This window comes from Saccharomyces paradoxus, chromosome VII, assembly GCF_002079055.1.
Source record: "Saccharomyces paradoxus chromosome VII, complete sequence".
Taxonomy (NCBI): Eukaryota; Fungi; Ascomycota; class Saccharomycetes; order Saccharomycetales; family Saccharomycetaceae; genus Saccharomyces; species Saccharomyces paradoxus.
Genome location: NC_047493.1, coordinates 1 through 24807, shown reverse-complemented (window position 1 = coordinate 24807; position 24807 = coordinate 1). Strand labels below are relative to the sequence as shown.

The window sequence follows — 24807 nt, the reverse complement described above, 5'->3', positions numbered from 1 at the left end:
AATGTCGTGTCCCTGAAACCTAGAAAGATCCGTACGAATGTCGATCGATCGGAAAAACTGCCCGCGAGAAATAGAGTCTCTTTTCTTCCATTTTTTAATGCCGTCTACTCAGTGCCGTACGGCATGATAGTTATTTCTAGGTACAAATGTGTGAGAACGTTCAGTAAACTGGTAGTCACACGAGGGAAAAAGGCATTAGAGAGGGCAGCATATCCTGGGGTGACCAACACGGAGCCCTGGAGCCCCGCACTTTTTTTGAAGAATAATAAGACGTATGCGTAATAGATATCACGCCATGTTCTTGCCTTGTTTTTGTTTCACAGATCGAACCTCATTTGCGGAAGACAAAGATGTTGTACATTCACTTTTATCAGTATTCAAATAAACCCCGGACGCTAGGCTTGTATAGAAAGATGTAGCTGTACTTTACCAGTGTTTCAGGAATAAACGCATGTGTGCGATCATAGTGTTCAATGAGATCAAACACAGATGCGAATGGACTAAGCTCTTGACATTCAGTTTGCTTGCACCGATTATCGGACCAGTAATTCTCTGGATCATTCGGACTCCGCGCCATAGTTTCGTTGCTGCTATCACTACTGCTCGTCCCAGTAGTGCTAAGTGAAAGCTGTGGGATGGAGGTAATGTCTGTGCTACTCGACTCCACAGAGGTTGGAGTCGACTTCTTTAGACGTGACTCTTCGGATGGCACTACAAGCTTGCTTGCTATATGATGTTGCAACATATGGTTGATTAGATCGTCATTGAAGCTGGTGACTTTCTGGCACGATTTGTATGGACATTGTAACACTCGCATGTCATCAGATCCAGGCAGGTGACCTTGCAAGGATTCTTCATCGTACATTACAGAGCCAGAAGTTAATGCTGGGTCTAAGCCCCCATCCACGCCACTGAGTTCTGCTTTAATATTCGAGCACGGTCCTTCGTGTTTATAGTTATTTTTTGATGCAACTCTGTTTTTTCTTTTATGACTGTTTAGATGCCTCTTTAATTGCTGGTTTGTGACAAATCTTTTTTTACATAGAGTACATGGTTTAGGCTTGATTTGAGAATGAGTCCACTTATGGACTCGCAGGTGACATGGTCTTATGAATTTTTTACCACATCCCGGTTCATCACAAGGATACGGCCTTTGATTAGTATGCGAATTCAGATGCCGTTGAAGCAAACTTGGTCTGTTGTACTCCTTCTCGCATCCGTTAAAAGGACATTTGTAACACCTAGACTTTGGTTTCCCTGTATTCGTCATTCCTCCAATGCCAAAATCGACTCTTGCTGCCACCATTTTGCCACTACTTGTGAACTTTTGTGTAAAAAAGTTGTCATTTTCACGTATTTTTTATATATTGCCGAGATGATTAACGAAAAATGACTATTATTTTTTTGGTATTATTTAAGAATAAATAACTGTAAAATATAAAAAAAGGATCTATAGAGAAGATGCAGGGTTTTTACTTTCTTTGGTTTAAGCCCATTTACCAATCAAAGCCATGATACCAGCACCGAAAAGAGTGCATATAACGTTGAAAGACAACTCTTTTAAATCCTTTGTTCTATGAGGATTGAATATAAAGTCTCTTGCTAGTAGTTCAACCAAACCAGTGTACAGTAAGATACCAGCAGAAATGGCATCCAATACACCAGAGATCACTAGAGCAGTGTAAGAACCGCTGACGTATCTGGTACGAACACCCAAACCGATAGCGACACAAACTGGAGTAGTTAACCCGTACGCAATACACAAAGCCCATGGCCACCATCTCTTTGATCTAGGGAACTCAATGGCTGATAATCTTGCACCGATACCCAAACCTTCAAAGGATTGATGGAACACTAGAACAGGGTATAGGGTGGAAAACTCTTCACCAGTACTTCCTAGATTTAGACCGATCATCACAGAGTGGAAAATAACACCGAATTCTAAAATTAAAAAGGCAGAAAATTGTGCTTGGAATGATTGAACTGCATCCATGGATGAAGCGTCTGACTCTTCAAAATATTCCACTCCGTTTTTGGTGTCATGAGATCCATTTGCCGTAGCATTCTCGGTCGAAACAACTGCCGCATCATTTACAACAGTGTCTTTAATGTCATCGTGGGTATGATCATGGGAAAGACCAAATTTTCTTTCAACCCAGACGCTACTGAATAAGTCAGTAAGGAAAGTGAAGGTCAAACTCGTTAGCATAATGGCTGGGCACCATGAATAGATTCCCCAGTTACCAGTTTGTCCTACACAGGTGTTACCACCGATGGCACCGTATGCAGGGTCCATTAAGTGGATAAATGCAGTTGCAACAATAACACCAGAACCAAAAAATTTTGCGAAAAGGTAGGCATATAAAGGAATTTTCAATTTTTTCACTTTCGTTGAAATCAGTGGGAACATGGTGAAAAAGGTACTCACAAAAAGAATAACGAAAACAGAAGATATTCTGGCACCTAAGTTACCGTTGTATTCGTTTTCACCGTAATAAACTCCTTCCAAAACACAGATCTTCCACACATCATCCGGTGTAGTATCAGTTAATGTAACGGTATCAGGGTCCCATTGTTTCCACCACGGCGTAGTAACGTTGCTCATATTCACTTGATATTTATGCTGTTGCTCTATTGTCAGTATTGGTAGTTTTTTTTGAAAATACCGAGAAGATAAGACCATTAATGGGCCGATATCAAGCCTCTATTTATAATTAAGTCATCGAGCTAATGCCGTGCGTAAGTTTTTTTTTTCTTTTCTTTCATAATTTATTTCTACACATTTATTCTCAAACCTACTTTCTATACCTTCAAGGTCAAAGATGCTCATCTGTCCCGTTTTATTGGAAGAGAAGGCACCTCAGTACATCTGATAATTTAAAGAAATGTCATTGTAATTTGGACAGTACTGTACAGATGAGAACCTTGAGGGTATCTTTGGTTCTTCGAGGTTTTTACAGGCAAATTAGTGCGAGTATTTTGTGTATTTAAGCAGCACGTTTTATTTTTTTTCTTTTTCTGGCGCGCACACCTTAGGTGAAGAAAACTGACGGTAACGGTACCCCAAAGGTTACAGCAAGTACTTGCGCCATGCTCTGCTGCATTTAACTAATTTCCCGTAGCGTGGATCTGCATTGTCCAAAGAGTAGGAGTCACATCATCAGGTGCTTGTTCTGCCCAGTTTGTCCCATAAAGCGATAGATGTGAGCATATGTCGAGCAATCACCGTTTAATTTACTGCAGATATTAGCTATATGTAGACATTAGTGTCAATTTGTCCTTTCATATTATGGACAGTTTGAAATGATCTTGCCTTCTAGAAAAAAATTTATTGAAGCTTGGCAACCTCTCTTCTCAAATGCTGCCATTTCCACCTAATGAAAGAAGCATATCTGATTTAGAGATCTTGTTAAATTCAATTTTATGTCACAATTTGGGTAGTTGACGTAATTTTCCAGTTCTTACTATGTAGAATAATGCTTTATTTGGCCCTTCGGTGTTTGGCAAATTGTCGTTTCTTTTTTTAGGAACATAAAAAGAAATATTAGACCTAAAGGTGCAAAATTTTCTTTTTAGCACGGTTTTTCTCTTCAGGTAGCTCTACTCCAAATCTAACGGTGATCTTACTCCTGTCATTGATTTTGGACACCAACCGAAGAGCGCAGTACTTGTATTTCCCTAAAAAAATAAGCGTTATTCTTCCTAAGGCACTCTGTCGAGCACCGAAGTATCTGTTATAACCGAAAACGGGTAGCACTTGGGGAAAGTTGAAAGAGATAGGCAAGTCTTAAGTCATATTTTGATTCTGACATGAAGTTATCCTTAGCGAACTTTCAATGGGAATTGAAATTTGCTGCTGTGATGCTGAACAAAAGATAAAGCAGGGTGGCAGGGAAAGAAAATGATAACATAAGTTGCGCAACTCAAGTAAAATGATAGATCAAGAGCTCAATTAAAACAGCTGTTGAAGATCATCTTTTCTTTAGCGAATTAGTGAGGATAATGTTTTGATTGACCTCTCGTAAGACTCTGGGAAAATAAGTGCGTTTAGTTACAAAACATGGTAGTACATTTGATTAATGCATTGTTTGTTTGTTTGTTTGTTTTTTTGCAGTTGAGCCCTTAATGAACGAGCAAATACAGTGCAGTGCCTCCCAATTCCTTTCATTCTCTAATTTTCGCTCAAATCATATTATGAGGATTTTCCGTATTAGAATTTAGAAGCTATACATTTCTTCTTGAATAAGACGATGAATTCATCTAGATATTTGTCTTATGGAGATAACTCACCGCACATATACTCATTCAACAATTAATTGGCTCTCTACTCCCACCAGCACAATAACATAGACCAATTTCTTTACCAGTAGCGCAGATGTCGTCTTGTATAAAACCAATGATATTTGAATAGGTAAGACCCGAGACACATCTAAAATGTGTATTCCTATAGGTTGTCGGTATTTTTCAACGATCAAACCAACTTGGATGAAATGACCTATTGTGCAGTGATGTGACTGTAAATTTTGTCGGTAGCGATCGCTAAGTGTTTTCTGAACGTACTGGAAGCGTGAAGTGGATGGCTAGGTTGAAACAGCTTCGATCATAGTAAGATGATAAACATAGAAATGGCCTGAGAAATCGGCAAGGTTCTTACGTCCACAAGCGTTGATGATCTTGTCGTGTGGTATTGCAACTACATGTGCTTTCATGAATCGAGGACATTTATTTCCTATAGGTCAGACCTTAACGAGGTGAATGTTTTGCATGTAATTTTGCGACCCGACTTTTCAATTTGCGCAGTTCACGTTTTTCAAAGCCTTTTTTTAACCAGTAAAAGCAAATGACAGCAAATGAATATATTACGACATCTCTAGGACAGAGGGAGCAGAAGTTCAAGGTGATTAAAATATGCATAATTCAGTATATATTGCACGTTATCAATTTCATGGAAGCACCTATAGTGTAGACTAATTACGAAGATAAATCCTGTGAAACTTTTATTAAGACATGTTTGATTATAAAAGCATATGTTATTTAGCACACAATATGGGAGAGTATTCAAGTTGATGGTGCATTGTTTGAAGTTTTACATTTTGCAGATACACCGGCAGAAGGCTAGAGATTATGTAGATATTCAATACAGGATCAGTGAGCTAAAACTATGTTCATCAGCTTTTAGCGACCCTTTTTTTCCTACTCGATAACGGACTGTACCATTGAGTAGGATGCCAGTGTCCTTTAGTCATATTGATGATGTAAAAGCTGTATTAACATTTGTCAGCCAAAGCAATAAAATATATATTTCTTGAGAATAGGTTGAAATTGAGGTTCAGTGATGTCCTGTGCCAAGTTAGTCTTTAAAGAAAAGGATCGAAAATTTGAAACTGCTACGTTAGGTAACTGTTTATAAATCTCTTTTATTTTCAAGAATTGCAACAGTATATTAGGTAGACATTTTTGGTAGTAGCAATAGAGATTGAGAGGGGAACCGTTCTTTGTGACAAAATATTACACTTTAATTTCGTTATTATTGTTTAGTCATAGAAATACATCATAAATAAACTTTTAAAATCCATTCTCTATGTTATTGACATTGTAACACTTTCACGAGGACAATATCACAGAGCCATTCTGAAAAAACGAAGAAGAAATACAGACTTAGTACTCGATATAAAGATAAATTTGCTGACAATTGTTGGGATTCCATTATTTGATAAAGATGATGTGTTTAAATGTACACAATATACTGGAATTATTCCTGCCGATATAGGAACCCTAATGTGACTCAACTATTCTGAAAATAATGCTATTACTTCCTCTTTCTTTTCATATTTTATCATTCATTATCTTACATCAATCCCTGAGCTTTTCCTTATACCAGATTCAATGACTGTATATTACAGCTTTTGGGCAATTCTTTAAGTTTCAATTTACTTTTTTATTTTTATTTTTATCATACGTTGTATGTAATAATATACTGGCAGCATGAGTGCTAGTAAAGTAGGCAGTAGTTGATTCTTGTTCCAAGAGTAAAGAAACAGTTCCGACTTCATGACCGGTTCATCGGACACTGACCAAGAGCTGGCCCACTTCCAAGAATGCGGGTGAAAAGCAGTGTGCTACCGTCTATTGTTTTCTACCATTGCCAATTGGTCGGCCACCTATGCTGTATTACGTATTGCATGCATGATCGGTGGTCTTATCATATATTCTAGTATTGTTATTTTTTAAATGGTTCTTCAAAAAGGATTTCAATGAAGGTAGTTTCTTTTTGGTTGATGTAAAAATTAAATGAACCCATTTTCATCAATTTTTTGGAAGCTGAGAGATGCAAGAGATTATAGAAACGCCCATATTTGAAAAGAACATATTCTTTTGCAAGAATATAAATTCATTTCTCAGACGTACTACGAATATTGTCACTATGTTTCAGGACTTATTCTTGTTCTTAGATAAACGAAAAAAAATTTTGTGTTACTTACTCAAATGGTAAGCTTTTTTTCACTTAGTATTTGCTTAAAGCATGTGGTGGTGTGCAGATATTTTCTCTTAGCAGCTGCATATCAACTCAATGGCAAAGTTACCTTTACTTCGGAAATTTATTGGCCATTCCAAATAATGCATTATGCTATCAGCTATATGTGCACAAGCACTCGGGATAGGGCACTGTATTTTCTGTGTTGTAGTCAGTGAAGGTAAGTGAATTTCATGTAATATTGTAGTGTGTTCGAATATGTTGCCGCTGTGATTCGAGGTTGTGAGAAAGACAGTTTTTCGTATTATCAAACGAATATCAAAGGATATGCACATGTGGATAATATACAAAAATAACTGGATTGACGTTATCACTTATAGCAGGTTCATAATTAAACATATTAAACCAAAAAAGGAAGACAATGCCATTTACAGACTTACCAGCACCGCTGTGGGTTGGTTTAACAGAAACGGTTTGACTCAAGTGTTCCGCATTGTCAATAATTTACTTCTCGTAGCTTGCATAGAACCCACCATATTAAAGATTGACTTTACTATATAGCAGCTTCTCAATCTTAAAAGCGTCGAAACCAATAGTATGCCAATAATAAAGATCAAACTGCTTCCGACATACTTTTGGCCCCGGGGTCATCAGTAGAGCTTCCGTTTCATTTTTTCAAATTAAGACAACAAAGATATGGTTTCATTGTTATATATCCGAGATTAACGTAATTATATAGGTCGTGAAAAGAGTTAAAAAATATCATTTGACTGGTAAATAAATAAGTGCATTATACTGTACGCACAATTAAATAAATAAAGCACACGCATAATTGACGTTTATGAGATAGTTCGATTTTTTTAATATTCATAAGCTTTCTTCAAAATGGCAACCACTTGTTCTTTGGTGAATTGAACAGGGTTAGTCAAATGGCAGGCATCATGCATGGCGTGTTCAGCCAAAATGTCAAAATCTTCGGTTTTAACACCTAAATCTTTCAAGTTTCTTGGAATGTTCATGGTTCTGTTTAAAACGTGCAAAGCCTTGATGGTTTCTTCTGGGTCTTCTTGAGAAGCACCGAAATGCAAGGCAATTTCACCTAGTCTCTTCTTGGCCTTTGGACATTGCATGTTAGCCTCTTGAACATGAGGTAACAATACGGCGTTACAAACACCATGAGGCAAGTGGTAGAAACCACCAAGTTGATGAGCAAGGGCGTGAACGTAACCTAAAGAAGCATTGTTGAAAGCCATACCTGCCAAATATTCGGCGTAACACATATCAGTTCTAGCCTTCTTATCTTTACCATTGTTGTATGCGGCGACTAAGCTTTCATTGATCAAGTCAATACCCTTCAAAGCACAGGCATCAGTGATTGGGTTAGAGGCGGTGGAAACATAAGCTTCAATACAGTGAGTCAAAGCATCTAGACCAGTAGCAGCAGTCAAAGGAGGTGGCAAACCAAACATGGTAGATGGGTCGTTCACAGCAACAGCTGGAGTGACGTTGTTGTCAATGATGGCCATCTTGATTTTCTTTTCTTCATTAGAGATAATAGTGAATCTGGTCATTTCGGAAGCAGTACCAGCAGTAGTGTTGATAGCAAATAATGGTAAAGCAGCCTTCTTAGACTGGTTGACACCTTCATAATCTCCGATTTCCCCGCCGTTAGTAGCCAACAAAGCAATGGCTTTAGCATTGTCGTGAGCAGAACCCCCACCAATGGAAACAACAATTTCAGAGTCTTGTTCCTTCAAAACCTTCAAACCAGCTGTGACATTGGCAACATTTGGGTTTGGTTGAGTTTTGTCATAGATAGCAACGTTCAATCCACGTTCTTCCAACATCTTTTGGACTCTACCGGAGAGGCCAATGGCTGCAATACCAGGATCAGTAACAATCAAAGCCTTTTTGTAATCCTTGTTTTTGATGTAATCAGCGGTTTCTTCTAAAGCACCTTCACCAAAGAAAGAAATTGGTGGAATGTAAAAACCAGTAACGGAAGACATTTTTCTTAATTGACTATTAGTTGTTGCAAAAATAAACTTGTTGTTGATAGTTCTTTCGGAGTAGATGGAAGAAAAACGTTTAATTCCAGTCTTCAATGAACTGGAAATGCTAATAACCCTTTTATACATGTTGATACGTTATCCTTTTCCCGTGCTTGATAAAAGAAAATGCCCTAGTAGTGTGAGAGATTCGAGGCCACAAAATATCAATTGCTTTGTACAGTTGACGGCATACGTGGTTCCCAGCACCTGACATACAAGACACGTACCTCGTGATGCGTGAACTAACCTGGTTCTTTTTTTTTTTTTTGCATCATGGTTAATCCACTACGGTCATACTATAGCCATCATCACAAATATTGCTAACAACCATTACCGTGTGACCATCACACTACAAAAAATGGCCTCATTAAAGAGAATAAATTGGAAGCCCATTGAAGTTCTCCGAGAAATCTTCTGGACACAAAAACTCCTTTTCAAATCAGCGGCCTCAATTAGACTGGTTGCTTAACCGTGAAGGTTCATTTAAGTACTTCTAGTTTTTAGAAACGGTCGATAACCTTTCAAGTCGTGCGCATAACAGCTGATGCATTAGAAAAAAATTTTCATACGCAAGGACTGCAACGCACTACGAGATCAGACAGTATGGCGTAAATACACGAAGACCTGGGGACTTCTTGATAGATATCCTATCGGTAGTATTTTCCGGATCGTAAACAATAACCACACTGGCATTGGCCTTTAGGTAGTTCTTTAAAACGAAAAATTCTTGTTTACATTTTTCATTTTCCCGAGACGAAGTTTTGATGAGCCACACTAGATCAGTAAAAGAAAGAGAAAAGTACCTAGCACTAGAATGATGCTAATTCGTTTTTCTCTTTACTTTAGGGGTAGGAAGTATCAAAGAGTGTGAACGGCCAAGTCTCCCAATTGAGTAAAATATTCGCATGTTTGTTTGCGAATCTATGTTGAAAGGATTCACACAAATAGGCGCAATATAATTTATCGAGTATGAGAAGAAAAAATCGACTCTTCATATCAGTTGCGCTACTGGGTGTCTTTTTAGTGGCATATTATCGTCAAATAGGTTCGTTAAAATCGTTGGGACCCATTCAAAATAGCAGCAGTGACAGAGGTCGTTGCTGGAGTTATTATGAAGATCTTTCGCCCGGGTGGTTAAATGACTTCTACGATGTAAATCAAGTGAGCTCAACTCCTGCAAATGATGTGGTGGAACTGGTTACAAGGATTTCGACCTTTTCTAAGTGCTTGGAGCGAACTGCTGGGCGTGATATTCAGCGTGTACGAAACATTGAAAAGAAGCTCTTCCCGTATATCAACTTCGAAAAATTGGAAAATGATGAATTTAATTTCTGGCACACAATTACGAGGTGGAATGGTGAGGTTTACCATGCATCTGTGTTAGAGTTTGACCTCAAAGATCACCATTTCATTAATTCTAAACCAATCAACTTCGATACAGAACTATCTTTTTGGGAGAATTGGTTGTACACTGTAACTCAAAGCGGTTCGAAAGGCATAGTTATTAGTGCTTCCGATGGGCAGTTAAATGAAGCCATACGGCTACTGAAAATATTAAGGTTTCTCAAAAATGAGTATCCTATACAAATTGTTTATAACGCAGACCTGAGTCGAGATTCCATCAAATATATTACCAAATACGCGAGAAACCGAGACACTCCAGAATATCCTGCCCAGGAAATATGGTTTCTGGATGTGCATAATTTGCTAAGTCCGACGTATTCGGACAAGTTTGCAACTTATTCAAACAAATGGTTAGCGTTGACCTTCTCATCCTTTGAAATTCCTATTTTGTTGGATTCAGATACAGTGCCCTTTGTTTCAGTAGACAAGTTTTATAAACTAGAGGAATTTCAAAAGACTGGAGTTCTTTTCTTTAAAGATCGGGAAATAACAAATGACCTCTTCGAACAATCTGAATTGGAAATTTTGAAAGAAATTATTTATGGGTGTATCAAGCTTGATCTAACGGACGGATCTAAGATACGTGAGCACATAGAAGATCCAACAGTTGCACAGGCGCTGGAAAACATGTTCGTAAAGAGATATAGGCACCATTTAGAGAGTGGCTTGGTAGTATTGCATAAGGGTAAGCATCTCTTCAGTGTGCTTACTTCAATAGCCCTACAATTTTCTCCAATTGCAGAATATTTCCATGGTGATAAAGACTTTTTTTGGCTGGGTGAATTGCTATCAAAGAATCATTTTACGTTCCATCCTGTGGATGCATCAAATATTGGCCAGTTGGGGAATGTTGTCTCAAAAGAAAGTACTGGTGAGTTTTACCAGATTTGTTCCGTGCAGTTGTCTCATACAGATAAAGATGGGTCCTTACTATGGCTAAACGGAGGTCTTAACGTTTGTAAAAAGGCCTCATGGGAATATGATTATGAGCACAGTCGAAGACTAGCGGATATTTTCCAAAGCGCAGACGCCCTACGTGAATATTATGAATCGCCAGTAAAGCTTGAAGGAATTATAATTCCAGACGCTAATATATCAGGATGGATTAAGTCAGGAGAGTGTTTTTTGTTTAATTATTGCACATTATTCAAAGAAGGAGAGTTTGGAAAGGTAATCAAGTTTGAAGAAAACGAGAAACGCAGACTATCACAAATCGTTGACATTTGGAATGAAACTATTCTTTAATCATAGGAATTGTTCTAGACCTATAAGTGGTAGAGCGAAGTCAGTTTTGTTATATAATGTAGCATAAATTATGTAATATGAAATATTATAGCACCGCAATAATTATATAACATTTTTTAATGGAATTGCTTTTCAAGCAAGATGCCCCTATCATTCGTCTGGCTCTGTGACGTATTGAATCTTATACTTATGATCCACTGCCAGTAAAATCAAAATAACTACGATAAAGTTACCGCTTACAGTCTGATACCGCCCGCTATATCATGATAATTCCTCAATAAGACGATCTTCAGACTTTCGGTTCTGGAACGTCCTTCATAAGGTCTGTGAAAATTAGGACCTTTTGGGGCTCCTTACACTTCTGACATTACACGAGTAAATGAGTATTTTGGATTAAGAGTGTAGTGAATCGGTGTTGACATTCAGCATAAATGAACCACTTGTATATAAAATGCAGGGTCATATCTTCAATATTTTTCACTATACAATCATCACATTTCAATATTGAACCCTGTGAATGATTTGATTTATATCCTCTGTTTTAAGGCAACAATATTCCGCAATGTTCCGAAAATCGCAACTAGATGTACTAAATTAGATCTTTCTATATATTTATTCATAAGGAATTATTGATATATGTAATACGCAAGCGACATTGAATTACACTTCGTATCAAAAAGAAATTAAAGTGCTTTTAAAATAAATGTTATGGCAGAGAGAACAGGAATATCCAAAGGAGGTAATTTGGTACTTCCCAGTTGAAAATAACTTTCATATGGCTTTTCAAAAAAAGATTTGGGTATAGTTAAATTTATCAATATACATTTATAAATTATGAACCGAGAAAAGATTAAACAAAACCAGCTTCTGGTGGACAAACGGCCTTTAACTGAATGGCAGTACAATAATCTGGCAATGAGTCGTTAATACTGAAAATGTTAACTGTTGGAGTGCTTAAAATAACAGAAGCAAAATTTGGGTAACATGACGCAACTTGAACACCATAATCGGTAGCATTAAACAATTGGTTAGCTAAACCGGTTATGAGAGAAGCGTTGTCAGCAGTGTCAGCCCAGGAGTTGTATTCAATTTCACCAGTAACAGTATTGGCAAAAGGAACCATAGCATCACCAATAGATTGAGGGTTACAAGTATTTATATTGGTGGTGAAGATAAGTGGAGAAAAGTTCTTTGTATCGTTACTGGCAATAGTGGTCAACTTTGGAAGGAATCTTGTTTCTTGGCCCAAATATCTTGCCCAAGCATCACCAGCGCTTTCGGTTAAAACATCGGCACCAACGAAAGTAGATTGACCCAAAAATGTTCCATTTTGACCAACGACTTCCATAACGTAGGTACCACAGTGAGGACCATGTAGTTTAGCACAAGTGACGTTAGTCAAATCAAATCTGACGGCAGTGGCAACGGAAATAAGGACGCTGAAGAAAGTAAAAATGCTTAGGAAACTCATGATATTCTTGTTGTTCTTGATTTCTTGTGATTGCAAAAAACATATTGGAAGCAGTGACTCTCCATTTTAAATGAAAATTACGGCGCTTATATATCAATAATATTTTTATTTTATGCTGAAAACCTTGATGAGCATATTTACCTTTTTCTAGTGACTGAGAATACAGATCTGGAATATATTTCTATATTTCCAACCTCAGCGGTTATTCGCAAAAAAATTTACTGGCCCGCAGGGTGTATAGGTAGGTAATGAAAGCGACATCGTTCTGCTTCATCGTTAAAACTTCGAGAAGCGAGAGCGCATGAAAGTACCATTTCCATTCCAGCAATAGAAGCAACACTAATTCAAAAGCCCGTTTAGGAAAGATCTGAACATTGACAGTGGCGAATAACCACGCAGGTGATATTAAAAAAAAAAATTTAACATTTTAGCAAGTGCCTGGTTTGATTATGCAACACTTTTTTTGACGTAGTCGAAAAAACTGCCACAGGGCACTTCAGTTGTCATCGCACAAGTTAACATTAAATATCATTCTCAAAGTCAAACTACAGACACGCAGTCAAAGAGTAAATAATGGTATCAAACTGTTAACTTTTGCCCACATAATAGAAGAAGAAGCATGCTTATTCTTATTGGTAAGCAGATTAACCTGAATATATTGGTCTGTTGAGGTAGGAAGTGCTCAGGGTTCATTGTGTCAAAGTGCCACCTCGATTGTAGACAATACCTATGAGAAATAAGGGTACCTTGCATGAAGTATGATGTATGGGTGCTTTGATCAGAAGGATATGAAGCCGTACTTGAAGACTGTTACAGCTGGGCGGCCAATTAAACAGACGTCAGGATGCGGCAACTGGGACGATAGGGGCCTTTTTTACTGTGTCATTCGACTAGGTTCCTTCTTTGAGGATTTTGCAATCATTTGCAAACTCCGACAAAGAACTCAGCGCTTGTAAAACTCATTACATTATCTATCACAGGAGCAAAACTCCCCATGTGTATAATTGTTCAGTTATCAGATTCTTATCTGTGTATAAAGCTGTGTCATACTACAGAAGTATATAATTTTGCGTCTTGAATATTAAATGCGTTGTATAACTGCAACCCGCATCATCACTTAATACCTCTTGCTGTATTTAGCAAAAGTTGAGTTTGATAACAATCCTACACAGGAGGACTCTGCGAGCTATGAATATCTTCTCTATTCATAACAGAAAATATGATAAGAAAGATAAAAACGAAAAGGAAAAAGATGAACGACGGCATCTGTAACCCAAATTTTTCTTTTTAGTGGTCGTTTCGCTTGAACTGCCTGCACTTGAGGAAGAACTAACACCATCGCTTTGGGCCGGAGTGGCAAATATTGATTTGTATTGTGAAAGCTCTGAATAAGAAGTCCAGCTGACATTATAAAAGTCACCTGTTCCGATAGGACTACCAGGCGTATACACCCACGTACTGGAGTATCCCGGAGCGGGTGTGGCACCTGGGACAGTATCGGAGATAACCTCAATATCCTCTTCTCGATCGTTGAAGCTAGCCTGAGCAATAGAAACTTCGCGATTTTCTAAATCATAGACAACGTATGCGTTGACAAGAAAAGCGTCCCCCAGCATGTATGACGATTCGGATTGCTCAATATCCAAAAAACAGTGGTCCTTAGCTTGAGTCACAAAATTGGATATATTTGCCGATATATTAAATCCTCCAAAGTCGACGGACAGTAAAGCATTGTTCGCTTTTGAACAATCAAAGATGTAGCCTTGGTCATCGGAGCTATACTTCCCGTCAAAACTTTTGCCGATTGCCTCTGCAATTTCAGTAGGCAAACAGGAAAAAGTTGTACCAGAATCTAGCAGTACTGGAAATTGAACATCTGAAACAGTATTGTTGCCAGATTTACCATCCAAGATTGCAACACTTTGTGCAGTAACACTCATTCCCGGGCTTAGGGAATCGAAGGTATTGTAGGCTTGCAGCATAGGCAGAGTGTAAAGCTGTCCCGAATATTTACTTTTGTCGACCGCACCAAACAAGATGCTTCCGAAGTGTGCATTAGGTTCATTCAAAAACAAGGAATACGCTGTCTTTTCGATTTTCCCTTGAGTTTTCAATTCCATTGGAAAATTACCGTATATAAGAGGTGTTGTATTGAAAGACGATGCGTATCCGATCGAATCTGTATATTCTGCAGAAGGAAGCGATACTCCCAAAATGCCACTTGGATTGCCCATCGCATCATTTGATACACCAAAAACGAAGTCATTTAGGGTAATATTCTCGAAAGAGACGACGTCCGTTCCATACGTCCCTGCATAATACGAACCATCGTCGTATGTTTCATTAAAAGAAGTCTCGTTATTCTTAAAAGTGGAAGAACTGTTGGGACTAAATGTACCCCAGTAGGAGCAAAGAGTGTTATAAGCTTCTGATGAGATGGTGGTAGAGGGAAGCTCAGTGAATGTTGCTGTGAGCTCATAATTATCAGTCGAAACGTAGTCAGACCCATCAGACATCGATTTGCAATAGGCATTATCGGCATCATTCACATACATATCTGAAGAGCCAGTGTCCAACTGTAGGTAGACCGTTTGGGGAGGAGTTCCGATTTCCATCCTGACAACGTACATTCCTGTATTTGGTGCATTTATCAAAGTGGAATTGAACACTTCATCTCTTTTAAAAATATCAGATGCATCTTGCAAGTCCATATTTGGAATATCAGCTAACTTTTGGACCGGAAGCTTGACATAAGAATTTGAGGAAGACCCCAAAACAGCCAGGGAATACGTTAGGAATAACGCCAATGATAGGAAAGAAAAAACTTGCATATTGGTAATATTGTGTCTCCAAATATCTTTAATTGTAGAGACACAAAACTTAATGACTTATCAACCAAGAAAAAAGACCAAGACGGAATGATGTGAAACTCTGTCCTGAAATTATTATACCGAAGATCTTTTATATGCCCCTAATATCGAAAGCTTAAATCCTCAAATGGTATTGGCTGATGAGATTTATGCCTTAGGTCTAGTCAGTTTTAGGCCTTCTTGGCTCTCGTTCGAGATATTTGCTGTAGTGAGCGACAGGGTAGTAAATTTTGGACCCTTAACCCCTTGCACAGGTACCATCATATGTTTCTTTTCTGCAGCGAAAACTCTCGGAGTTTTCAAAAACAATCAAAGAAAAAAGACAAACAGGATTGGCCTTGCATTCGGTAACCGGCAAATCCCAGAAAGACATGTGAAATCTTTTGCTCTTGTTTTGCCTTTTCCTCTCTATATTCAAGGCAGCCAAGCTATAATATATACCGCTGAATGTATTGGACCACTAGGGTTTTAAAAAAAACTTTGCATTTTGTTACATAATCTTTACCATCTCGAACTTTTCGACCAAGGTTCGGCGACGATAGCTTTCCCCAGACACGGCCATCGGCCCACTAGTTCAGCATACCTGACAGCATCCTTACTGGTTTGTAGAGTGTCTCAAACTGTGCTCCTGATTTAGGTCCTGTTTTATGAAAAGGTCTCAATTTTGATGAATCTAATATCTATCTTTGTAGCGATGTCCCATAATATTTCTACTTTTTCACTATAAGGCTTCACCACTAGACGATTTGTTACCCTAGCTCAAACTGCTGATTGCTTTGGCAGGTAATTCTTGATAACCATAATGCGCTAGGCTCTTGGGATGAAACGAACTCTATGCATTTACCCAATTTCTTACCAGACTGAGTGCTAAGTTAAACTAATGCTAGTAAGGTTAATGTAGGCTTGAGCAAGCTTTATTAATTCCAGTTATCAAGCAAGTATTCTCAAGCTTTCTCAATATGATAATTAGTAGAGGTATGCGTAATATAAGCTCACCAGTATGCGATCCAATTGGGTGTCTTACGCTTATACAATGCGTTGAGAATACTAACGGTAATTTCGACTTTTTCTTCCACTTTCTGCTTTTTCGCTTAAACTGCGTCTGTCCTTTCTTTGTGCGGTAGTAACGATTTGCACTCGGATGGACATGCATTCACGATATAGAACCATAGAGCAGATAGCTGGTTTTCTATGAAATATATGTAAGTATAGCTTTTATAAGTAATAATTATTATATAATATTTCTATATCCAAATATCATAAAATAATATAATATAAATGTTGGAATTTATAAAATCAATTAATTGATTAATTAATATATATAAATATATTTATTATTTATAATTATATATAATACAAATAAATATATACAAAATTAATAAATATTCATATTAAATCAGGCATCAATTATTATTATTATTGTTTATTCAATCACTTATAATAATTATAAAAATTATTGATTATTTATATTTTATTATTTAATTATTTATGATAAAATAGTGAGTGATAAAACAAACCCTTATTTATATTTAATATTTAATATTTAATATTTAATATTTAAAAATATCGAACTGTGAAGTGATTGTGAAGGATATAATAATGTCAGTGTTACATCAAAGTGTAAGAAAATACATATAACGCTCGTAGGATAATGCTAAGAAGATAGAGAATGGTAGGTCAGGGCTCAGTATCGGAAGATTATAAAAAGTTATACAGAGTGGATTGTTGTCAACTGAAGCCACACCTATTCTGCCAAGTAGCAAATGATATGATATATACTGGGATTGAGGCTGCGCTGGTTTGCACTACAGTTCTAGAAGAAGAAAAATGTGGTACGTTTTCAGTTGACCGTGAGTAGGATAGTGCTCACTGAAGTTGGGAATTGAAAAGAGATGGACAGAAAAATAAACAAGAGTCTAAAAGAAAATTGCTTTTATATTCACAAAAAGAACTGACTAGACGCTCCATGTCACCTCCATATGTATCTGCAAATATGTCAACTTTTTGGGGTTGAAATCTCAAATAGTATGTCCTTTACCTTTAGACCACCATCTCATTACAAAAAAAGAAAGAAACCAGTATTGAATATGGGAAAGGCCTGAGTTCAGTATCGCCCATATTGTTTCTGAGAATGACAGATTTCTCACCGCGCAGACCGTCAGTCCTGCTACAATCCGGTCACAATATCTTTTTTTATCATTCGTAGCTCTTTCCGTACCAGGATCATTTCAATACTAGCCCTATCAGCGGCTTACAATCACGTAATTGTATCAACAACTTTAATGATGGCGTACAAATCTCTAGCAATATACGACTCCCAACACATGTCAACTATTCTTTACAGACTCAAAAAAGAGACAGTACAGTACTATATTCTCTCAGAGATCGTTTAGAGCATACTGAACCAAGGCTTAGGCAATAAGCTTCTGAACGAGGGTCCAAATCTCAAATCCGGATATTCTTTTTCTTGACCAAAATGGAAGCTTTACAGGCACGCGAAAAGGGTTTTTCAAGGCACACCTCAGCACCCCTATAATTGGCATTCTCACTTTCCCCCACATACGAATACACATAGACACCATAAAACAACACCTTCGCATAAGAAATTCATGATGGATACATGCCTCGTTCAAGAACAAGTGCGACTTCATGGTTACAGTGAATATTTTGGGAGAGAGACGAAGTATGAAGGATGTAAGAGGGGAAATAAACATCAGTCAGTAATTCGTTCAAATAGTAATGGCCAGTGAAGAAATGGGTATAAATAGAGTTGCTTTGGTCACCTATCTTTGAGATTATGCCTTCATTTCTTTCTTTCCAGTTAAGCTTATATCAACACTAACAAACAAAACAAATACAATGGTCAAATTAACTTCAATCGCTGCTGGTGTCGCCGCCATTGCTGCCGGTGCCTCCGCAACCACCACTCTAGCTCAATCTGACGAAAGAGTCAACTTAGTTGAATTGGGTGTCTACGTCTCTGATATCAGAGCTCACTTAGCCCAATACTACATGTTCCAAGCCGCTCACCCAACTGAAACCTACCCAGTTGAAGTTGCTGAAGCCGTTTTCAACTACGGTGACTTCACCACCATGTTGACTGGTATTTCCCCAGACCAAGTCACCAGAATGATCACCGGTGTCCCATGGTACTCCACCAGATTAAAGCCAGCTATCTCTAAAGCTCTTTCCAAGGATGGTATCTACACTATTGCAAAATAGGGACGAGCGCCTTTATGAATGAAAATCCATAGACAGTGAAAAGTAATGAAAAATAAAAAAACAACTTTTTTTTGATGATATAAATACAGTTGATTATATAAATGTATATTAATATTATAAACCTATTTGATCAATGACAGTATTCATGAACCATTTGATTGAGCACGATAAACCGGAAAGAAACACTCTCTTTTGGGCAACGTACACTCTTTTTAGTGAGGAACACCTGGATCGGGAACATACGGTTACTCTTTTATCTTTCCCATAAAATAGGTCGCCTTTTTTTATGGGATCGGCCCGGAGTCGTTGCCCGTGAGCCAGTCAGTTTTGCAATTAAGGTTTGTGGATCAGGGTCCATTCAAACTACCTACCTGCCATAGTAATAGAATCATTATGTCTTGTCTCCCGTGAATATCAGCACTGTAGAACCAGAAGAGATACTTGTATGTATTCTAATGATGAGAAAACGAAGAGAGATGCAAAAAAAAATACCGAAGAAGTAATACTTGGTGTTATACGGAGGATATTAAAAAGAAAGGGAAAGATAGTTTAGATAGTAAAGGTAACCGATTTTCGTTATGGGTTTAGTGGAGGGTTTAGTAGCGGACCGTAGCGTGATGCGGTATGTTGTGATAATTGTATTTTGGGATAGTAGACGTTATAATCTATGCGTGATTATAAAGCAAATAGGATACAACATGAGTAAAATTAAATGTTATATTTTGATGTTAAAGTTAAAGCTGATATATGGAAGAAAGGTGGAATATAGTTAGGATCGAAATGACACTATGAATGACATAATGTGAGTCGTATTAAAGTGGGAGCAACGTTTCGCGATGTAAATTGAAATGGGGAGCCAAAAATAATATCAGTATCAACGTTTGTCTTGGAGTGGCATGGTAGATCGAGATTGTTTATCTCTTACTGACATTCCAGTTTGAACGAGATCAGCGCAAACACGTGAAATCTAAGTGATCGTAAATGCAATTTTTTATTGTTGAAGATAAAGTCGGAAAATTTACACGACTGTAAAAAATATCTTAATCTACAAAATGGATAGCTAAACGGTACATATACATACGCCCTGCATATAAGAGAGGGTAGGTTTTCAGTTCAACAAATTTTCTCTTATTGCCGCTAGTCCTCTCTTCTGTCTACCATTTTCAAAATTTGTTCCATCTAACCATTCCTCAAAGGTTTTACGAATAAATATCCATTCTTTGTCGATTATTGAAAACCATTGAGTGTCACGTGTACGACCCTTATAAACCACCACTTGTCGAAACGTACCTTCATATTTAAACCCTAAGCGCATCGCCGCCCTCCTGGATGGCCCATTTAAACTATCACACTTCCATTCATATCTCCTGTATTGTAGATCATCAAACACATATTTCATCAAAAGGAATTGGGCTTCAGTTGCAATAATAGTCTTCTGCAATTCCGGCGAAAAAATCACATATCCAACTTCTAGTGAACCGTTGGCTTCATCGATTCTTATTAGGCATAATGTACCAACGGCACGTTTAGTCTCTTCATTGATAATTGCGAAAGGCACAGTATCTCTAGTTTCATTAAGTTTCTTAATAAACTCTAGGAATTCCTCTAAGGTATTGAATGGGCCCACAGGTAAATACGTCCATAATTTTTGGCCCGCTTTATTATAGGCACTAAAAAGTTCCGACCCATGTTTTTCTCTATCAAGAGGTTCTAGTCTACAGTAGTTGCCTTTCAGTACGACTTTCTCTGGGAAGACCCTTGTTGTCCAGCCATTGACATCGGCACCAACTTCTTGTCCAAATTTATTTAAATTCGCCATAATTATTCCCACTTTATTTCCAAGTTCAGAGCCAGGAAAGTTTTCGTGAGATCTCCCTCATGCTGTTTTTGTATCGATGATTGCTTATCAACCTCTTATCAACCTTCGAAGTATGAGTCAAAAAAAAATAAAATCGTTCCATTATGAGCCAATAAACAGAGAAAATATCACGTGCAGAAGAGACCCTACAACCGTGCTTGACTTTCAAACATAGTGATATATTCAAGATGTATTGCAGTATGAGGGATATGCTTATTGTAGGTGCTGTAAATAGCTTCTTACAAACTTTGCAAATATGAGTACAGAGTTTGTATTTCTTTTCTGTAGATATTAATGCTTATGAAAATCCCAACATTGAGAAAGGAGACAGATTCAGTGGATGGTGTATTACTGTGCATTGTTATTCAAACAGATCTTAGATCAATGTATCTGTCATCAGCAATGACCTTATCAATGCAACAGAAAGAGCGTGATTCGCGAAATTAGTATTCTTCTTTTTAAGAGGGATTTCGTAAACAAATTTTTATTAAAAGATCTTGAGAACACATCACTCAGTTCAAGTTGAATAAGAGCTCGTGTATATATCGAAAACATGACAGAATGTATTCTGTTCAATGAATTCTGTTTGAACTGCTTTGCTTTACCTTGAAAAAGCGGTGACCACAATGACAAGATTTTTGAAAAAAATATCGGTATGGTTATTCCAATATCTTCCGTCAGCTCTGCGTTAAATAAGCCACTTAAAAGGACTAAATACATGCACATATTATGGAGATTTTTGTCTCTAAAGGAACTTAAGTATAATTATCGGCAAATTTTACACTTTAATCGCTCCAAACATGAAGCCATCAAGTGTATTCCTTAATTAACAATAAGCGTGAAAAAAAAGTTATTTATGAAAGTGGTCTGGTTGTAATTAATACGCGGTAATTATATGTAATTTGAAAATTGAGCGGTTGTGCATTTCCATCCAATATATTGATCTTCTGAAGCAGGCCGTGCTATGTGTATAAAATTGCTCGATAAAAACGTCAACCAATCTTTTAGGTTTTCAATAGAACATGGTTCTAAGACCTTATAGAATACGAAAGTACAAACTTTTAGGTCGAATAGCGCATGTTCACTTTTTCACTAAAACTCGTCACTGCGGGATACTTGCGCTTCTCTAATGTATGGCCATAGTTCAACATTCAATGATACAGATGAGTCTGATTTCTTTGAAGATAAAAGGCGGTAGAAGCAATGGCTAAAAAACCATTCACAGTCAATCCCGTCGAAGAAAAACTCTTCATCTTTCCAGACTTTTTTCTCAAACAAATACCTATTCATTTTCTTTGCAATTGCATCCCATCCATCAGCACCACTTTCTTGCTCATTTATAATAGTTGACAAAAACTGCATTTTGTGTTCCATTTTCATAAGTGAAACCCTTATATTTTGGAAAGATTTTACAGCCGTGAGAAGAAAACATCCAATATACAAGATACGAAATAGAGGAGGAGGATTGCGTGACACGTAGACATTGTACAAAACAGAAAGGAAGAGAGGCAACCACCCGAGACTGAATATCCTCTTGAAAACCCAGGTAAGTTTAAACCGGTGAGCTTCCCTGGGGAGCTGAATGTCTTCCAGGCTAACGGCGCTCCATGCTTTCTCAGTATTGAACAGCTTCCACTGTTTTTCAACTTCTGTAAAATAAACTTGCAAGGCCTCTTCGATGTAAGGAACGGAATCTTTAAATGACTTAACTTTGGCAGCTTCGTCTTTCTTCAAAGAGAATGGTTCGAGAAGAGTTCTTCTGAACGCTTCTTGGCAGTCCGCAGCGTTGAAAAAAAAGTACTTAGTATTCCAAGCTTTGATTTCATAAAAGTACGAATTTAGATTTATAGCGATAACTTCCCAATCATGGGTGTGCGTGCCTGGTGTATTTTTAGCAATTTCTTTGGAAAACTGAGTGAGTTGCTTAGATAAAGAACGTTTACGATAAAGCCAATGAATGAAGGGTAAAACGTATAGCCCTAGAAGTACGACAACATAAAAACTTATGAACAGAAAAAGCCACTTGGAGGACATTATCCACAAAATGCTAAGTGGCAACCATGATAGCAACCAGACACGAAACGCAGGCCACTTGAGCATCTCATAACAGCCCCAATTGAACTCGCTGCTAAAAACTTTTTGTGGGAGGACAATCTTTTGGGATTCGAGATGTCTGAAGGATGATAGAGCTACGATCTTTTCATCTTCAATTTCATTATTCTTCATTTGATAACGAGATGGCAGCTTGAGGGAGTTACTATTTGGAGTTGCAGCTTCTGGCTGTTCGCTTTATATATTTTTTTAAAAAAAGGCGCTAAGCGGGCGCGCATTACGCAACTGTTGATGGCTCAGTAACCTTATAATAGAAAAAGGATAATAACCTCGAGTGATTTTTGACTAAAAAAAAACATGTTGTATCCCATTCTTAGAAAGAGGTTTCAAGGTGATTCCGATTTTCTGTCCAGCTCACTTTATAAATGTAATAGTGCTTTTTGTAATTGTGGATGCAAGTGCTTATAGGTTTGCGATAACTTTGATTTATACGCAGTATGTAATTACGTTTAAGGAGCAATCCAACTGCTCGCACAGCTCGGTTGCCGTCTAAAATGAAACACATATTTTAGCGTAGATTACCTGTCATAAAGTCGTGTAAATGTGTAATAGGAAAATGGAAATAGGTACCCATATCTTCTCCCCTGGGAAAGAGTCCATCGTATGAATGCCTGAGAGAAAGATTCATAAAATTTATTGGCCTTCTAAATATCAATACCCTTTTCTTAGACCTTTTCCACCATAAAAACACTAAAGCAAAACCTAGAAGCATCGTTCACCTCAAACCATGGCTTCTGGTTGTTACACCTCATATTGATTAACGGATGTACTCAGAATAGGAATATTTTGTGATCGAGTTGGCAAAATGAAATAAGGATATTATAGCATCTGCATTAGTATGTATTGTTCTTATAGTATAAGCATAGTGACCTTATATAGTGGCACCGAAATGAGTACACGACATTGAATTACGGTAGTACCGAGAGTGAGAAGATCTTGTAGTTGCGTTTGCATAACGATATTAGGACACGTCTTATGTTTATGATATTTCGCTTATGTTAATATATAGTGTGTTTATACCTTCTTATTGATAAATAGTATATTTTTATGTTTAGTTGATTTTAGTTGTGATTATTTGGTGGTATTTATATTAGTACATATAAAATGGGTAGTGGATATTTGTATAAAAACGTTATAAAACATGAAGTTGAGAGTATTTATATGATAATTGAGGTTGTGTGATCAGTTATAGATATTAAAATGTGGATAATCGTGGGTGTTATGGGTAAATGGCACAGGGTATAAACCGCTGAGGCAAATGCCGTGTATGATGATGTGGTGTTGTATATGGTACTGATCGAGTGAGAGATGGATGGCCTTGGTGTAGAGTATTATGGCGGGGCAAGTTGAGAGTGTGATGCGTACTATAGCGTCCGTATGCATATGCGATATTGTTAAATAAATGAAGGCGAGTATGGTAGATTTAGGTATGTGGTAGTGGTAGTTGGAGGTGGTGTTGTTTGGGGATGTGAAAGGTATAGTGGAGAGGTTGATAGTGTGGCAGGGTAAGTTACTTCTTGTATTGTTTACGTTTGATTTGTTTACGTTAGATCTGTTTACATGTGGTATGTAGTGTTATAGTAAGGACGACATGGTAGATGGGGGAATGTAGATGGATGGTAGGGTAAGTGGTAGTGAGAGTTGGATAGGAGATATTGGGAAGAGGGTAGATGGTGGTTGGGGTGTGGAGGTGAATAGTCGGATGATGAATGGTGGTGGTTAGGAGTGGTGGTGGGAGAATGGGGCAGGGCATGGGGTGGTGAGGTAAGTGCCGTGGATTGTGATGTGGGAGAGGTAGGGTAAGAGGGGGGAAGATGAGAAGAGATAGAGGAGGGTAAGTTGAGATGGGGATAGGAAGGGATGGAGTTAGGGTTAGGGTTAGGGTTAGTGTTAGTGTTAGTGTTAGTATTAGTATTAGTGTTAGGGTGTGGTGTGTGGGTGTGGGTGTGGTGTGTGTGGGTGTGGTGTGTGGGTGTGGGTGTGGTGTGTGGGTGTGGTGTGTGGGTGTGGGTGTGGGTGGGTGTGGGTGTGGGTGTGGTGTGTGGGTGTGGTGTGGGTGTGGGTGTGGTGGTGTGGGTGTGGTGTGGGTGTGGTGTGGG

General features: G+C 37.8%; 7 protein-coding genes across 7 annotated transcripts; 1 reads left to right on the top strand and 6 right to left on the bottom strand.

Moving 5' to 3' along the window:
• Positions 1-370: 370 nt before the first annotated feature.
• FZF1 (Fzf1p) lies at positions 371-1306 on the bottom strand (the record flags this gene model as incomplete). The annotated part of the gene is made up of 1 exon (XM_033910238.1): positions 371-1306. The coding sequence occupies one exon, from the start codon at positions 1304-1306 to the stop codon at positions 371-373; it is 936 nt and encodes a 311-aa protein (XP_033766129.1).
• A 180-nt stretch (positions 1307-1486) lies between these two features.
• On the bottom strand, positions 1487-2605 carry ZRT1 (high-affinity Zn(2+) transporter ZRT1; the record flags this gene model as incomplete). The annotated part of the gene is made up of 1 exon (XM_033910237.1): positions 1487-2605. One exon carries the CDS (start codon positions 2603-2605, stop codon positions 1487-1489), a length of 1119 nt encoding a protein of 372 aa, XP_033766128.1.
• Positions 2606-7335: 4730 nt separating this feature from the next.
• Positions 7336-8484, bottom strand: ADH4 (alcohol dehydrogenase ADH4; the record flags this gene model as incomplete). Its single annotated transcript, XM_033910236.1, has 1 exon — positions 7336-8484. One exon carries the CDS (start codon positions 8482-8484, stop codon positions 7336-7338), a length of 1149 nt encoding a protein of 382 aa, XP_033766127.1.
• A 1011-nt stretch (positions 8485-9495) lies between these two features.
• On the top strand, positions 9496-11175 carry MNT2 (alpha-1,3-mannosyltransferase MNT2; the record flags this gene model as incomplete). The annotated part of the gene is made up of 1 exon (XM_033910235.1): positions 9496-11175. The coding sequence occupies one exon, from the start codon at positions 9496-9498 to the stop codon at positions 11173-11175; it is 1680 nt and encodes a 559-aa protein (XP_033766126.1).
• Positions 11176-12025: 850 nt separating this feature from the next.
• On the bottom strand, positions 12026-12646 carry VEL1 (Vel1p; the record flags this gene model as incomplete). Its single annotated transcript, XM_033910234.1, has 1 exon — positions 12026-12646. One exon carries the CDS (start codon positions 12644-12646, stop codon positions 12026-12028), a length of 621 nt encoding a protein of 206 aa, XP_033766125.1.
• Positions 12647-19846: 7200 nt separating this feature from the next.
• SPAR_G00020 (GNAT family N-acetyltransferase) lies at positions 19847-20557 on the bottom strand (the record flags this gene model as incomplete). The annotated part of the gene is made up of 1 exon (XM_033910233.1): positions 19847-20557. One exon carries the CDS (start codon positions 20555-20557, stop codon positions 19847-19849), a length of 711 nt encoding a protein of 236 aa, XP_033766124.1.
• A 1131-nt stretch (positions 20558-21688) lies between these two features.
• Positions 21689-22822, bottom strand: COS12 (Cos12p; the record flags this gene model as incomplete). Its single annotated transcript, XM_033910232.1, has 1 exon — positions 21689-22822. One exon carries the CDS (start codon positions 22820-22822, stop codon positions 21689-21691), a length of 1134 nt encoding a protein of 377 aa, XP_033766123.1.
• Positions 22823-24807: the final 1985 nt, after the last annotated feature.